Source organism: Aptenodytes patagonicus, chromosome 6 (genome assembly GCF_965638725.1).
Source record: "Aptenodytes patagonicus chromosome 6, bAptPat1.pri.cur, whole genome shotgun sequence".
NCBI classification, from domain to species: Eukaryota; Metazoa; Chordata; class Aves; order Sphenisciformes; family Spheniscidae; genus Aptenodytes; species Aptenodytes patagonicus.
This window is the reverse complement of record NC_134954.1, coordinates 28,319,515-28,335,257: the sequence shown is the minus strand read 5'-3', so window position 1 is coordinate 28,335,257 and position 15,743 is coordinate 28,319,515. Positions and strand designations below refer to the sequence as shown.

The 15,743-nt window shown below is 37.6% G+C and overlaps 1 protein-coding gene across 2 annotated transcripts in view; it reads right to left on the bottom strand.

The window, feature by feature from the left end:
- The window catches only part of STAG1 (STAG1 cohesin complex component), a 200,267-nt gene that overhangs the window by 44,048 nt on the left and 140,476 nt on the right, over positions 1 to 15,743 (bottom strand). For both annotated transcript variants that reach the window (XM_076341726.1, XM_076341727.1), the window contains 8 exons: positions 14,719 to 14,826; positions 12,369 to 12,483; positions 9,996 to 10,113; positions 8,734 to 8,837; positions 5,708 to 5,800; positions 5,493 to 5,582; positions 5,106 to 5,309; positions 725 to 795 (listed from right to left, as the gene is read on the bottom strand). In XM_076341726.1, coding sequence (XP_076197841.1) covers positions 725 to 795; positions 5,106 to 5,309; positions 5,493 to 5,582; positions 5,708 to 5,800; positions 8,734 to 8,837; positions 9,996 to 10,113; positions 12,369 to 12,483; positions 14,719 to 14,826 — 903 coding nt within the window. The remainder of the gene's footprint in view (positions 1 to 724; positions 796 to 5,105; positions 5,310 to 5,492; positions 5,583 to 5,707; positions 5,801 to 8,733; positions 8,838 to 9,995; positions 10,114 to 12,368; positions 12,484 to 14,718; positions 14,827 to 15,743) is intronic.

Here is a 15,743-nt window from a genome sequence, read left to right as displayed (position 1 = left end):
TGGCTCCAGCGTGTTACCAGGGAGACCAAAAGCCTAATTTGCACATGTGTCAGCCTGCTGCACTACATAAATTAGTAACGATTTAATGATCTCTGTGGGACTCTTGTTGAATGGAAACAAAGAGTAGATATTGCAGAACCATTTCATACAATGATCCAATGCAGAATTCAGGTTAAGTGAAGACAAAGCACAGAAAGAAAAGAGAAATGAAATCACTAAAAACAATTTGTATAAAAGAGGTGGCAGAAGCAAGGTACTCTCACGTCTTGTGATACGGAAGAAATGATTTGTGGCTCTCAGCCATCTGCATATGAAGCTTTCTTACACACTGACCAGGAGCGATTACTTCCTACAGTTGATAGGAGGGGAAGATTTGTGCGATGCTCCAAAATTCACAGATCAAGTGAGAAGTTTCCCTTGTGCATTGACTGTCTGGCATGCAGGGGACTATGACTTTTAGTAAGACACTCATAGGTGTAAAAGCATTTAGTGGAAGGGATGGTATGCCACTTGCAAATCACATCTGTAAAAGTAATGGCATTAACTAAGCAAGGACCCAGATTAATCCAAACAGTTATACTTACAAATACCACTAATCATTCATCAATCTATTTCATATTTCAGGCCGTATATTTTCTCATTTCTTAACACTAGACGTCAACTGATACTCGCTGAAATGATAAAATTAACATAGTAAATTTCTGAGGGGAAAAAAATCACCTACTTGTGAAAAGAGGTTAACCTCTTTAATGTGGAGAGCACATTGTATATGTCATCATCATCAGCTTCTTCTCCCTGAAAATGAAAGGAAATCCATTAAGAGAGTTCAGCAATCCAGCAGAGTACATTACTGCATGGGGAGGAGCAGATTTCTTTGAGGGTTTATGTTGACACCAAAACTGACTCCAAATTTTCCAATGACTTTTATCTAGATTCCATAATAATAATATTTAGATAACCACTGCATAGCACTGGTTATCTAAATAACTGGAAATAAGCAAGATCATCTGACAATATTCAGCAGTATCACTGTGTTAATACTCAAACCAGTATCCTCTAGCAGTAGAAATCATTCCCAAGAATAAAATCCGAGTTCTACTTTATTTTACAAAAAGGACTGAACTGCAGTTTAACCATCAGCTGATGAACGTGCTACAAGAATAAAGCCAAATGCTTGCCTTGCTCCACGCCAGAAACCTGCAGATGTCAACAGCAAGTTTTTTAAAATGATCAGTGGGAAAGTTTCTTTCTTTTCATATCCTTCATTGCTGTTAAACACCGTGATGCACGACAATCACATTATGTGTACAGACTGACATACATTCCGAACTGGATGGAAGGGGTTTTTTTTGTGGTTGTTGTTTTTTTTTTTTTTTTTAAATTTAGATTTTACAAATCTGGGGAAACAACAGTTCGAGAATAAATATCACACAATTCAATCAAAACTTTTCATTTAAGTCTTTCTTTCTGGCATTTTAAAATATCATTATCCTAATATTTTATGCAAACTGAACAGCAAATTCTCTTAGCGAAACAAGTGGAAATAAGGTACTTCCAAAACTTAATTTTTCCAGCAACTTTCTGAAACAGGAAACCCACTTACAACAATTCTTCTCCATTTCGTTTTGATCATTTTTTTTCCATCTAAAAGCCTAACAATTAAGACATTTTCCTGCCTTCAGATGCAGGAAACATTGTCAATCAATGTTTCTCTCATTATCAACCTAGTGGGAAGCCATAAAGCAGTGAGATACTTGCTTGGGTACAAGTACACACATTTTTTAATTTACTCTCTCTAAAATGATGAAATAGACTTATTAAAATTAATTATTCTACCAAGTATCACCCAGCAAAGAATATCACAAAGGCCAAAATTTTAAATCCTTGCTACCGCTGTTCTCTTTCTTCCTTTCTCCTACTTTTGTCTTGGTTTTGTCTCCACATCTTTCTCTACGTCACAAGTCTGACCTCCATGCTCCCTTTTCCTTAGGGATCTAAAACTTTTAATTCTTCATTTCTCATGAGACTTTCAGACACAGCTTTTATCCGAAATCCTCAGTCCTCATCCCCCTCTCACGCAAGCAAATACACACAAAGATCATAAGCCCTTGCTTGCATTTCTCTACTCCTTCCCAAGCTGGGTAAAGGAAGGGGATACATCAGAAGTGTTTTGGTATCACTGGCCCATGTTCCTTCATGAGCTCAGTCTTTGTTCTCTGCCCAGTAGTATCAGTGCATCCTTCAGGGCTTTTCGCACTGGAGTGCTGCATAAAGAGAAGCCGCCTGCAACTAGGAGTGAAGGGAAATTGCGTGGGAAGAAGCAGTTACTAGCTTCCTGATTCAACAGCAGTTAGTAATAAAGGAAAATTGCAGGAAAATGTTCTTCTCTCCTAGTTCATTCCTCCTGAGAAGACTGGTGGGAAGTCATTTATGAATCCCAGAATCTCATTGCTCTCACCTGATTCCCTTTGGGCAAAAGGTGAGGCAGGAGGGATCTTTCAAGCAGTGTCAGAAAGGCAGAGGACAGGCCTGCAGACCCGTACAGTGTACCTAAAATATGGAGTGTGTTTTCTGAACTCTCTCAACATTCATGTATCCCTAGTCTAAAACAGCTGGACCTAAATGCTTTGCTGGCATAACTGATCTGAAATGTGGGCTGGGGGTGGAAGAGAGGTAGATTTCCAATCTCCTTTCATCTTTACTGCTTGCAGTATTGGCATGTGGTTCTTTGAGGCCCAGAGACCACACTGACTGTGGAAGAGGACTCCCTAAGAAGGGCTTCTGAAAATATACAGCTAGGGACTGCGAGGTAGCAAAGGGAAGGACAGCACTGGATCTCCTCAGATCAGAGAATCCAAGAACAAGAGGACTGATGCTATAGTAAACCAAACTCAACACTAACTGCACTGCTGGCTTCCATATGTGGATGACAGAAAAGGAGCTGACAGAACTAGAGGACTGGTTCTTGTCTCGACTCCTCTTCAGAGCTGCTGTGTGGAAGAGAATGGGTAAGTCAGAGAAAGAGCAGCTGCTGTACAGCAGGAGGAATCTCAGTGTTCCTGTATTTGCTAACTGAGTTTGGGATCATGGTTGAAAAAATTATCTGTGGGTGTCTCAGCAATACTAATAAAATGGTGAGTGGATCTTTTCTTGGGTGAAACTATCCAGGGAACAGAATGCCACCTCTGAATCCCTGAATGGATCCACGGATTAATAACATCTATACAACTGAACAGTGTGGAAACTTCAAGGGGGCTCTTCCAAAAAAGTTGCATGTCCTCAGACAGACCTAATTTCTGTTTGTTACACTGGCTGTTACACAACTGTCTCCAGAGAGAACAAACATGGCATTCGCTTTGGAGAAGTTCCAAGATAAAACTATAAGAAAAAGCTGAAAGGAGACATTTTCATAATGACTTACGACAAGACAGTGTAACAGAAATGGCAAGTCAGTGTCAAAGAACTGGGATTCCACTTGCTTCTTGGTGTGATTCTTGAAAAAACCCATAGGCACTTTCTTCCATCTCGAGGCAAGACAGTGTGAATGAGATGCTTTTTGCTGATCTGAGCTTGGCTGTGGAGACATAAACTGAAGATTCTCCAAGAGCCAGGTTTGGAGAAACAACATAGGAGATTTGTCCCTGCATATAGAGCCAGACTGAACCTTGGTGTTGGATGTGTGGATAGTGAAAAATGTGAGGACCTCACCAGAGTTCCTAAACCTCTGTCAGTGGGTACCAATGGAAACAGTGAAGGCCACTATTTATGGTGATCAGTTGCTGGGCATCTGGTGTGGAGAACTCGGCTGGTTCTGAAGCTGGACCTTTGTGCTGGCAGTCCAACTTTAGCCCTTGCCCTTTTTGCTACCCAAGTCAGCAACAGATTCCCCAAGGTTTCTGTCTCAGAGTTTTTGGTCCTGTTAGCCAGAGGTGAGGATCTTCAAAAATCCATGGCTATTAAAACAGATGGCTAAGACATGTAATGCGGCATTAGCTGAAAGGATTCCCTTGCCACACACAGATGGGCAGAGATGTAGCACAAATTCTGGAATGTCTTTTCAGGTTCTGCTCAAAAGTTTCTGAGAAAGCACATATAAAATGGCAGACAGGTAGACAGCAAAGTAAATGTATTCTATCAAAGAACGTACAGTGGTGCACTAACTCCTCTGGGTTGTGGAGTGCCTGTTTCCTGCATGCACTGCCTTTTTTACTCATGTACATTCCTACAGCAACAGACAAATTTTTATTTACTCTGCGATGTGACAAGGCATATATACAGTATGCCTGTATGCGGCATACTACTTAAAGATAGAAAAAAGCTTATTTTCTTTAATATGCAATTCTAAAATAGAGACTTTAGCTTAACTTTCTATAAATGTACATAAAAAATTAAATGTATCTGCCACAGCGCAGTGCATGGCTAGAAGTGAAGAAAAAATTCTATGCAGCCCTTAAATTATGTTTAAAAAGCATAAGAATTACAACAAATTAAGTGGTGCTACACAAAGTTAAATTGATGTAAAGCAAGAAAATTGAGTAAGGTTTCTATTCTTATTGAATGTATTCTGTCTTATGCATTTTGAAGGATAAATTCTTATAAGTAAATCCCAGGTACCTTCAGGTTTCAGACCTGTATCTTTATTTCATTCTTTCCAGAGCTCTTTCAATATGCCATTATAATTATTCTACTAAATCCTCTCTTCCATTCAAGACATAATCCAACCTTGATTCTGCTGCCTGCCTATCCATTTGGGACTACTGCAATCACCACAAGCATTAATGTAAATGCACCATTCTCAGCATTTTTCATCAGCTTTCACCCATTCATCCATTTAATTTCTTACGTGGACTGTTTAAATACTAGACTAAATTTTCAGAAGCAGGATTGTCCCGTGGTCTTTGTTTTACAGCATCAATGCTTTGCAGACTTAATGGCTAGTTCAAGGGATTTTCTACACGGAGAAATAGCTCCAAATAATTATGAAATAGTTGCTGCTGCGCTACGTCTTCAGATGGGTAATTTCATGACTTGGTAAGAATGTTTTTCTGCAGTTTATCATAGCGTATTTTAGGTAGTCTAAATAAATTCATTTTAAGAAAACAAACCTCCTGCAGCAGATCCTCTACAGAATGGTTGAATCGATCCACAAATTCATCAATAAGTTGACTGTGGGCTATGTCAACTCTGTTCTGGATTGTATATTCTTCACTACAGAGTATGCTGTAGGTTTTGCTGCAGGCTTCGAGAACATCTGATTCCACATGCTTTTCCACAACAAACTTAATCTGTTTCAGTAAGGCATCCAGATGCTGTAGATCAGAAAAGAAGTTCAGCTTTCACCTTACCTGAACAACGAAACTCAAAGAAAAAGTCATTTGAAGAATACACCAAATCAAGGTTATATTACTAATATGCTGAATGAAGGCACTGTGTGACTAGAATAGTAATTAGGTACTTGAAAGCAATCAGACTTCTTGCCCAATGTACTATACCTTTTCCATTCTGCCCGTGCTATAGATTTCCAGATCAAAATACTGAGGGATTTGCAGGAGATTTGCAACCTTCTCGGCATCAGCAGAATACTAAAACATCATTGAAACAAAACAAAAAAATAGTGAATTAAAAATAAACACCTACACTACAGAATGAAAAAGTTTAAAGACAGTTGTAAATACCAGCGAGAGATTTATTTTGTTGAAAAATGTACCTTTGATAGCAACATAGGAAGTGCAATAATGAAATGCTCAGTCAATTTATTTCTGTCATCTATCTGAGTTTTTCTTTCTTTCGCTGTCAAGACCTGCAAGTGATCAAAAATAACTAAAGTAAATACAATTTCTGCATATAGCATTCATTAATTTTTCTAAAGTTTGTATTACAAACAAAAATCCATGCAAGTGTATTTTTAATAAATCAAAAGAGGAGGGAATAAAATACTCAAACATACTTGGACTGAAAAGTGATTAAATGGGAGGACCATGTGTCCTAAGAAGCCGTGATCGAAACGGAAAATATCATATCATCCAGCATGATATTGTCTCGACACATCAACATTTTTTTAGGATTGAAATTCAAATATAACCCAAGTCAGTGGAAGTTTTGCTATTGCTTCCAAGTGAATTGAGCTCTGGCTTTCACACATTAAACAAAGTGTTAATGTAAGACCTCAGGGCGAACTGAAATATAATTAAGAAAACCAAAACCAAACCACACTGTAACAGTGATTTTCATTAGCAGATTTATGGCCTCATCTCTAAACTGGAATGCAATTCTCAGTGAGAACATACATCCAAGTTCACAGAACTCATTTACAAATTTCAGTGACATACTGAAGCTACTAATGCTGTCATAGCAAAACCACCTTGAAACAGTGAATAGAGAGACAATAATCAAAACAGCATGCTTCATAAAAGCTTAGATCTGGCTTCTTGCCTTCAGAAAAGGAGAGAGTACTTTTGAAAACAAATAATGATAATAAAATACTCAAGTTACCTAATGATTTATGTATAGCAAAGCTGCCAGACTGCACAAGAAGGGTTACAAGCTAAAGTCAGAGAAGAAACTATTTCACAAGAAGGTGAGTGCATAATTAGAAATCTGCTCCCATTTCAACTCAGAGAATATGCTAGCGAGATCGTGAGAACATGACAAACCTCTACTGACAAGTCAGAGGTCCCTGCAGTTACCATCCCACAACTCATGATCTAACTGAAAAGAAGCAAAAGCTAAATGTCATACCTACATCTCTCTGTAAGTGAGGAGGAACAGCTGGAAACAAAACATGTGCTTGGATGACAGGTAACCTATTGTGTCAACAGGAATCCAAAACAACCATGGAAGTGATGGGGAACAGATTTGTAACCAGGGTAAGAAACCACTTCCATAGTACATGGCAGACAGCTGGATACATACAGCAGCAACCGCAATTCCTGTACCAACTTGCAGTGCAGCACCGTGCCAGCAAAAGCTGCTAGCTCATCAGAAGGCAACACAAATACAGCTAGCAAGTCAGGCTGCCACCCCCTAACAACCCAGTCATATTCTAGTGACCAAATATTGCTGTTCAGTGGTGCTATTAATCTAGGTCCCTAGGATGATCTTGAGGCTCTCTTGATCATCCTTCAGAAGGTGAAATTTATTTTATTGAAGTGTTTTCTTTAGCTTTGAAGAAATACAGACATTGAAAAAATCTAAGACTAAGCAACTTGCTGAACTTAAGTGAACTGAACTGTAGACCTCTTGAGATAGAAAACATACCCGGAAAGCTAATAGTGACATTATTTGGTGCTCCAAACAGAAAATACAAACATGAAATTTTTGTTAAATTTAAAGGTTGCTTTGTCTGCTAGAACGGTTTGCAGCTAGAGACAAAACACAGCTAAGATGTGCTTACAATACAGTTTTGGTAACACAGGGTAATACATGCTCGTGTAAATTTGAGTAAGCGCTTTCATAGCCCCCCTCACCCCTGAAATATTTTAATGAATTAGGAATTTCTTAGAATATGCTTTATAAATTAAGGTACATAAAACATGTTTAAATTGATGGTTTCTTGGAGCTTTTCCTGGGATGCTGTTTCTGGACATGAGGCTAATCTGCTTTTGGCACATAAAAATTAAGAAGCTAAAGTAACTGCCTTTAGTTTAGCAATAAAGAATGCTAAGTCTATCTCCAGATTTCACCTTCACTAAGTCTGTGGCTTTCTTTAATAAACTAGTTACGATTATTCAGAACAGAACCTAACAGAAGCACCAAATGTTCACATGGGTTTATTTCATTTTAGTGTAACCTAAATAAGAGGGGGACTACCAAAAATCAAGGAAATACGTTTGGGAAGCTGAGAGACTTTTGAAATGTGGATGCTGTATTTATGGAGAATACAGTTGAAAGCCTGTTGATTACCCTGACCTTGTAACTTATACTGAAATGCTTAGAAGTGCATGTCCAGCCTTAGGCATGGAATTCCACTGATCCCCAAACAATTACTACAAAATAAATGAAAGAGGCAGCTAGATTGCAATACAGCCAGAATGTCAAATTCTTAAATTTTTAGGGCACTCAGTGGAAGAGGCCAAAGAGGATGGATACATAAAACCACAGATGCATTCAGGTTGGTCCCAGTCCCACCCCTCCTGCTCAAAGCAGAGTCAGCTCAGGGCTCAGATCGGGGTGCTCAGGGCTTTGTCCAGTCAGGTCTTGAAAACTGCCAAGCATGGAAACTGTACAAACTCTCAGCTTCTGTTCCAGTGCTTAACTACTCTCAGGATGAATATACAGTTGTTTTTTTCTGCAAATTTAACGTCCATATTAGCAGCACATTCCTTTTTATGGAAGATAGTCAGAGGTAATCTTGTTCTGCTCCCGAGCTCTACACTTTCAATTCTAATCTAGACTTAATATTAAGAGCTGTAGACGTGGGTACATTACAAGTGTAAGCCAGGGGTATGATGAAAAGAACATCTAAAAAAAAAATTAAAAAAAAGATTTTCATGCTGTAAATTTATATTACCTAACTTGGCAAAGCAAAACCCAAAATGAAACAAACAAACAAAAAACCAAACATGTCCAGAAATAGAATTTCCACTATTTTTCTTCAAAAATGTTCACATGAAACAGGAAACACCAATTATAAAAATCTAATTTAAAAGTGTCAAAATTTGCATTGTAGACAAATATTTTATGTTACTATAGTAACACACACAGGTCTGAGCTACCTATTGCAGTACCACTTACTCTCTTGCCAGTGCCTCTGCCTACTGGAGGATGTGCTTCAGCAGCTTGTCTGATTGTACACACCATCAACTCAATAAGAGCACTCTCCTGCCGGTCAGACATTGCTATGGAGGGAAAAGAACAAGTAACATCAGTTCTGATGTGTGTGCAAGACATCTTAAAGACGACAAATCTGTGAATGCAGTTGTAAAACACAGGGAACAGAGAACAACAGAGATAATGTCATTTTGTCCCATTTATAAAACCAAGGCTTTCTTGCTTGCTCTTTGAATTACCATTCATATAATCTCAAAATGGATACGGCAGAACTGAAAGAAGTCCAGAGAAACATAGCCTGGAAAAAGGATGAATGAAGGGGAATATAACCAAGATCTACAAAATAAAGAGTGTCATGGAGGACAGAAAATGACTGACTGTTCACTGTCACTTCCTTATAAAATATTCTCACTGTCATGAAGTATTATTTCTATTCTTTGGGAAGTAGTTCGGGTCACATCTAGAGGATCAAACCCCACTAGGCTACACAGAAACAAAGAACCAAAGTGCCTAATTTCCTAAGGAAATTACCATATAAATACCACAATTGTAGCAGGTGGATACCAAAAGGTCAGATTTTTAAACATGGAGATGATCAGCACATCATGCTAGGAAGCAGTAAGAGTACATCAGTTTTTCAACCACCTAACCCCTGCGAAGGTCCCTGAAGCAGGATAATCCTGAAGGATTATAAAGAATCTTGAATGACACTCATTACCATTAGGGAATCTTTGCCACCAACCTCCCTGGCTACCTTGTGCACACAGATCTATTATTAGCCAAAGGAGATTTGAAACTAATGGCAAAAGAATCCCCTTATTTTTTTCCTCTTGAGAATTCATTAGGTTTTAACATTGTCTGGAAAAGCCCCATATTTAATTAACACCACTTGAAGGGCTTGTTTATTCAAAATTGTATTAGCTATTTAATTTATTGAAATGTTCATGTATATACTAGTTATTTAAACATGCAGACAAGAAGTAGTCCTAGCCTTTAATATTAGGGAATCACAGTACAACAGACTTCACAAGATGAAAAACAGAGTACAAAAATGCTGCTTCTGAAGCAAAGTGCATTAAAAATGGATTAAACTAAAATCTTCTTCAAATATGCTTTCTAAACAAACCACAACATAAATACCTCTATCACCCACAGTGAAACATCTTTTTAAGGAATAATTAACAATATTGTGCAATATCAATAAAGTATAGAGGTTAAACAACTACCTTCTTCTCCTTGGACTGGTTCCTCCAAGAGCAATTCTGTCATACATTCCCAGTCTTTCAACAGTTCTTGAGAGCTCTCCCACAAACTGTCCACCAAATAGGCTGCATGTTCATGCAACTAGAAAATCCAAAGCAACCATCAGTACAGCGTTCTGGTACAAGCAGCAGTTCGTCAACTTTCACTATCATTTGGCCACAGAGAGTGTCCTGGGCATGTACTCTTACATTAGTTGGAAAGAAAATTCAGCTTGAAACTAACTCTGGAAGGTCTTCTTCAAACTGAATGGTACAACTGCATTACAATGGGGATATGTTTTAATGGAAAATGGAATAAAAACAAATTGAGCTTCTTTTCCATAAAGCAGCTTGTTTCGGGGGGGGGGGGGGGGAGGGGGCAGGAAATCTCAGAGTTTTGACCTAGAAGCCGTAAACTTACCTTTCCTCACTTTCTTACTGCATTATAAAAAGGAGAGATGATGAGACATGAGACTAAGAGAGAGTTGTAATATATTTGTTTCGAACAAGCATTTATTTTTCATACATGCTCAGAAAACAGTAGCAGAAATCTTACTGATTTCAGGGGGTACAGAATTAACACTAACTTTAACTGCAAAAAATGTTTTTATGTGAATTAACACAACTGTTGTAAAGTGAGAAAAATAATCCATAGGCTTCTACTGGTTTATAAACTGATCTTTAACCACTATCAAAAAGTAATAAGCGCAATATGCAGTTCTGATTTGCTTGCCAGACATGGGACTAATTCCTTAACTGGAAAACATCTAAGAGCGTAAGGAAGGCGGTGTCAGTACCTTTACCTACTCTTCTGTTTCTGACAGCTTTGGGCAAAATGTTATGTGTCACAGAGCTTACTGATGCTTGTCACAAGTTTACCTGTTCCCTCTTCTGAACGCCCCCTCTCAGACTGCAGTGCTTACATCTTCTAGTTCTATGCAGATGGAAACTCCCAATTCTCTAATTCTTTATTAAAATGGGAGTCATAATATTCTACTTTGTTTCTAGCAACTCTCTCAAAAACAGCAATAGCAAAAACTGGCCCTGAGAGAGAAGCGATCTTGGGGAGCAGCATATGGCTTGCATGGGAAGGCACTTTGCTGATCATAGCTTTGGGAGCAAAGCTGAGTTTCTTTTCTCCTCAGAAGGATAGACAAGCTTAACGCTAGGTAACTCCCAATCACATGCACTCAGATTTAAGGTATTTTCACCAGAAAATACAATGACCTATTACAATCTAAGTTTTTAAGAAGCTGGAAATACAAATACATTCAGATAGCAGATTGAAGGCTCACACAGGCAGTGACATTTCATCCAGATTTAACTTGTAGGTTTATAAGGTGTTTCTAAAAAATGTTAACATTAACACTGTACCTAAATGTTATCCTTCCTTCTCAGCATCTCTGATTGTGTTTCTTTTCATCCTCACAGTCAAGTCTCTTGTTCAAGGCTTCCTAACAATTAAAATACCCAATTGCAATACCTTTCCTTTCGCTTTTTACACAAAATATATTACCCTCCCTTCTGTAGAATGTTAGAGAAACATTTCTGTCATTCCTTTCTTTCAGTCTTCCTTTGCCACCTATTTATTACCAAATCAAATGTATCATTTTTAAACCTTTCTCCCTCTATCTTCAGAGCATCCTGTACCTGATAGTTTATCTTCTCAAGTTTTCCTCCACTCCATTGCCATTCCCCACCTAAATTACTATTAGTATGCCTACCATAAAATTTCCCATATATGCTATCTCTACAGACATAAACTACAGGCACTTCTCATCTTGAATGTATTCATCAAACACTTAATGTCATCGTATGTATGCTTGCAGTCTCCATCCTCCGATGTTTTCAAGATGCAACTTCATAAAGCCCTGAACAACCTCATCTAATCTCACAGCTGACTATACTTTGAGCTAATAACCCTCAGGTCCTTTCCACTCTGAATTATTCTATGATTCTAATCATAATTTGAGATATTATGTAGTTTTTGTTCCTTTCTGGTTCACAGGATTTTACTCCATAAAGACTAACTTCCAGGGGTATACTCCTTACATGGTTATCTTAAAAAAAGAACCAGTTATGTTTCTGTGTAGAAATGAATCCTGGTACCCACCATACTACCAGCAATGCAGTACTGAGTACAGTGGGGACATGCAAGAGCAAAATAAACCATGAAGAAGATTGAGTTGAATTTGCTTGATGGACAAGGAAATGGGGGGCAGGGTAAAAGGCATACAGTATTTCTGAAGTTATGAAAACAAAGAAAAGAAAGACAACTTGTGTTACTGTATGTTGATAAATCACTACTTAAGTTCCAGGTTTTATTAAACATGTAAAGGTTAAAAATGAATTTTTTACCTCACTTTCAAGAAAGAAAAGAACCAACATTCTAATAAGGTTTCCATTTGGACTATTTCGCCCCCTCCTCTTTGCTAGAGCCTCTTCAGCTTGGGGATCATGTCTGCTGAACAGTCTAAAAATAAGCAAAAGAAGCTATCATGTTTATCAAAACAAATCTGACTTCTGCAATAATATGATGAGCATTCATTCTTGATATAGTAGATTTGTTCATAAAACATACTGAAAGTATCTCAAGCTATTTCTTTCAAGGGAAAGACCTCTGCCTGTCTGAAGAGATGAATTTATCTTCAGAGTCTTCAAGTTCACAGGGCTGGAAGAATTTCACACAGGAAAAAGCTCTCCAAAACATATTTATATCGAAAGATTTTGCACAGTTTTACATATTTGCATAAATTGTATAGTTTTGCATTTTTAACATATCAAGTCTTACAATGGTGGTAGCACTTATTCTACTAGTGTCTTAAGAACTAAGGTTGTATCTCCACTGTGGTCATGCTGACTGGGATCTGGTATAAACAAACTTGACATCCCATTAAAAAAACAACCTCAGGTACCAGTAGCAGCATAAAGGATAAAGCAAGCTGCCAGTCAATTATTTGGCCTTTTTTTTCAGGTAAATTATACATTCTGCATTGAGTTCCCTGATGCATGGCTAATTCCAAACTACTCTCGATGCTCAAATTTGCTAGCTTAAAGAGATCTCAGATGTGTCTACATTACAGTTACAGCAATGATTGTTTTACTTTGAGAAGTTTGAAAACTGTTCCTTGCTTTTACATTGAAACCACAGTCACAAAGAAATTAGAAATGTGAAACACAGTATTCTGATTTCACTACTGTAATTCACTGAAAAGAGAAGGATGAGTTACATGCAAACATATTTTAGTTAAAGACATCACCTTTCCCCCCCTGCCTATCTTAACAGATAAGAAATAAGCACCTCTGCAGGTGCTGAAATATCTTAAAACATCCACCTCAGGGTTGAGTCAGTGATCCTCTCTATTAGTTGCTTTCCTTTGCTAACTACAGAGAGAAATTCTAATGACTAGCTTACACATAGAAGGTGATATTTAAATGTATAAAATTAGGTGAGATAAATCCCACATCAAACGCCTCAAGCAGATTGTAACTTATTTAAAATGGAGCACCAGCTCTTATGTGTTAGCAGATACCAAGAGAAATTGAGTGTTAGGAACAGGACAATCTTCTCTCAATGCTGTTTACCTTGAGAGACATTTATAGAACACAGCATAGTATCTCGTGTAAAGAAAAGTTAGGATAAAGTTTTGTCTTTACACTAAGTACACTGAAGTGCAGATATGTCTTCAAATTCATTTACCTTTGAGGCATTTTTCAAAATTATTTTGTCACATGTTGATTAACAAAGGAATTTCAGTATATATTTTTAAAAAGAACCTAACCATTTCCTAAAACATCATGTAGGAAACTAAATGTAACTGAATTTTGTAAATTAACTCCTTGAAAAAGATAATGCCTGATCACATAGATGGAACTCCAAAAATCCACCAACAAGAGCTTACAATTACAGTGTGGACTTTTAAATCACTAATAAACCACAGAAAATTAGAACACTGGCAAAGGAAAACTGATGTTTTTACGTTATTTTTTTCTGTTGTGTATCTTGGCATGAAAAGTTATATAACCCTCATTCTGATATATTAAAGAACTCTAATGTCACAACCCATGAGGGGAAAAAAGAAAACTACTGCTAAAAGACTTTTAACTGCAAACACTAAGGTGAAACAGTTAACTACTATGATGTGGCAATGTCCTGGTCATAGTTACTGATGCAGTATGATTCACATCCATGGAAAAGCTAGCTCATTTCCTTTGGCGTAGTTGGTACATGAAAGAGGTAACCACGGTGTAATGTATTTTTAGGGGAAGTCCGTAAGTTTAGGAACAAATGTCTTAATTATTACTACATAAAAACCTCTCAAGTTCCCAATTTTGAAATAAACTGGTTTAAAACTTTGTAAAAATAATGACTGCATATCAGGTAGACCATCAGGGATGTATAGGCCCTATATATACTATCACAGGATTTAAAACAACTTTAATACAGAGAGGTTTATGCAGCCTTTCAGATTTAGCCCCTGAGGAGTCAGGAAAAGTTTCTGAATTCTAGAGCAAGGAAAACGTAAATCCAGTTTCTTCAAGTCTTTAGGTCTTGAATTTAAACAAGAGAATAAGTCTGTGTTTTAAATTAAATACCTGATTTGCTAAATTGGGATATTTCACTCTATCACTTCTTCGCCTTTTGATCTTACCTCTACTAGGAAGCATTCACAAACCTGGTCTTATTCCAGGGTAACTGATAACCTACTTTTTGTGAAGGAATTCTCCAGCTGCTACTGCAACAGGCCGGTGTGCTGAATACACCAAGTGATAAACATTCTCACAGTCTTCATTAGACAGAGCTTCTTCGCTTCCACTGAAAGAGTCAGAAAGTAACACCTGAACTAAAACAAATGTTTAATTTCAATCCTCTCACCTCCCGTAACTTACTTTTGACAGCTACAAGATTGATTTCCTTCATACAAAATCCTAAACAGTTGAACACTGACTTCAAGGATCTTTGGTTCAATTTCCAAATACAGAGATATTTAAAGGGCCTGTAAGACTTAAAGTTTGTCTGATTGTCATCTCCCAGTTGTATCTATCTATCTATCAAAAAAATTATGAAAAAAATGTCACCACTACTTACAAATCTTGCCCTGCTTAATTACTTAGACCATCACAGTAACTACAATGCACGTATTGCAAGATGCCAAACACTGATTATCAAACATTATTAAATTAAAAACCTAGAATGTTACATGAGGAAAATACAATTGCTTGCTTAAACTTATTTACTTCTATAGCAATGTCTGTTTGCTTTCAAAGCTTTTAATTTTTAACGTATTCAAATCTGGGACTGGGAAAACCCGCTTCAGCCTCCTGGCCTACTCCATTCTCAGGAGTTAAGTCTTTTCACGTGACAGTCCACGTGCTCTTTTGTGCTGTAGGGCAGGAAGTGCCTCTCTGCTGGCCTGGAAAGTGAGAAGGAATGTTCCCAATTCCAGCTGCTGAAAGGGCCAGGCCAGGTGGATAAAACTGCCTCTGCAAGGGGAGAAGGCACAGAAATGCTCTAGACACAGGCAGTAGAAAACTAAACCAGATTACGCCACAAAATGGGGACACAGAACTAGCACTGTGCATCCACCAATCAAATCAACACATAATCACTTTAGGATTGAATCATGGTGTACATTTAGAATTACTATAATGCTGATACAATAAATTGCCCATCACACTTTTACTGTGGTTATTGTGCTGACTAGATATAGACTTCATTTTCAACATCAAGGA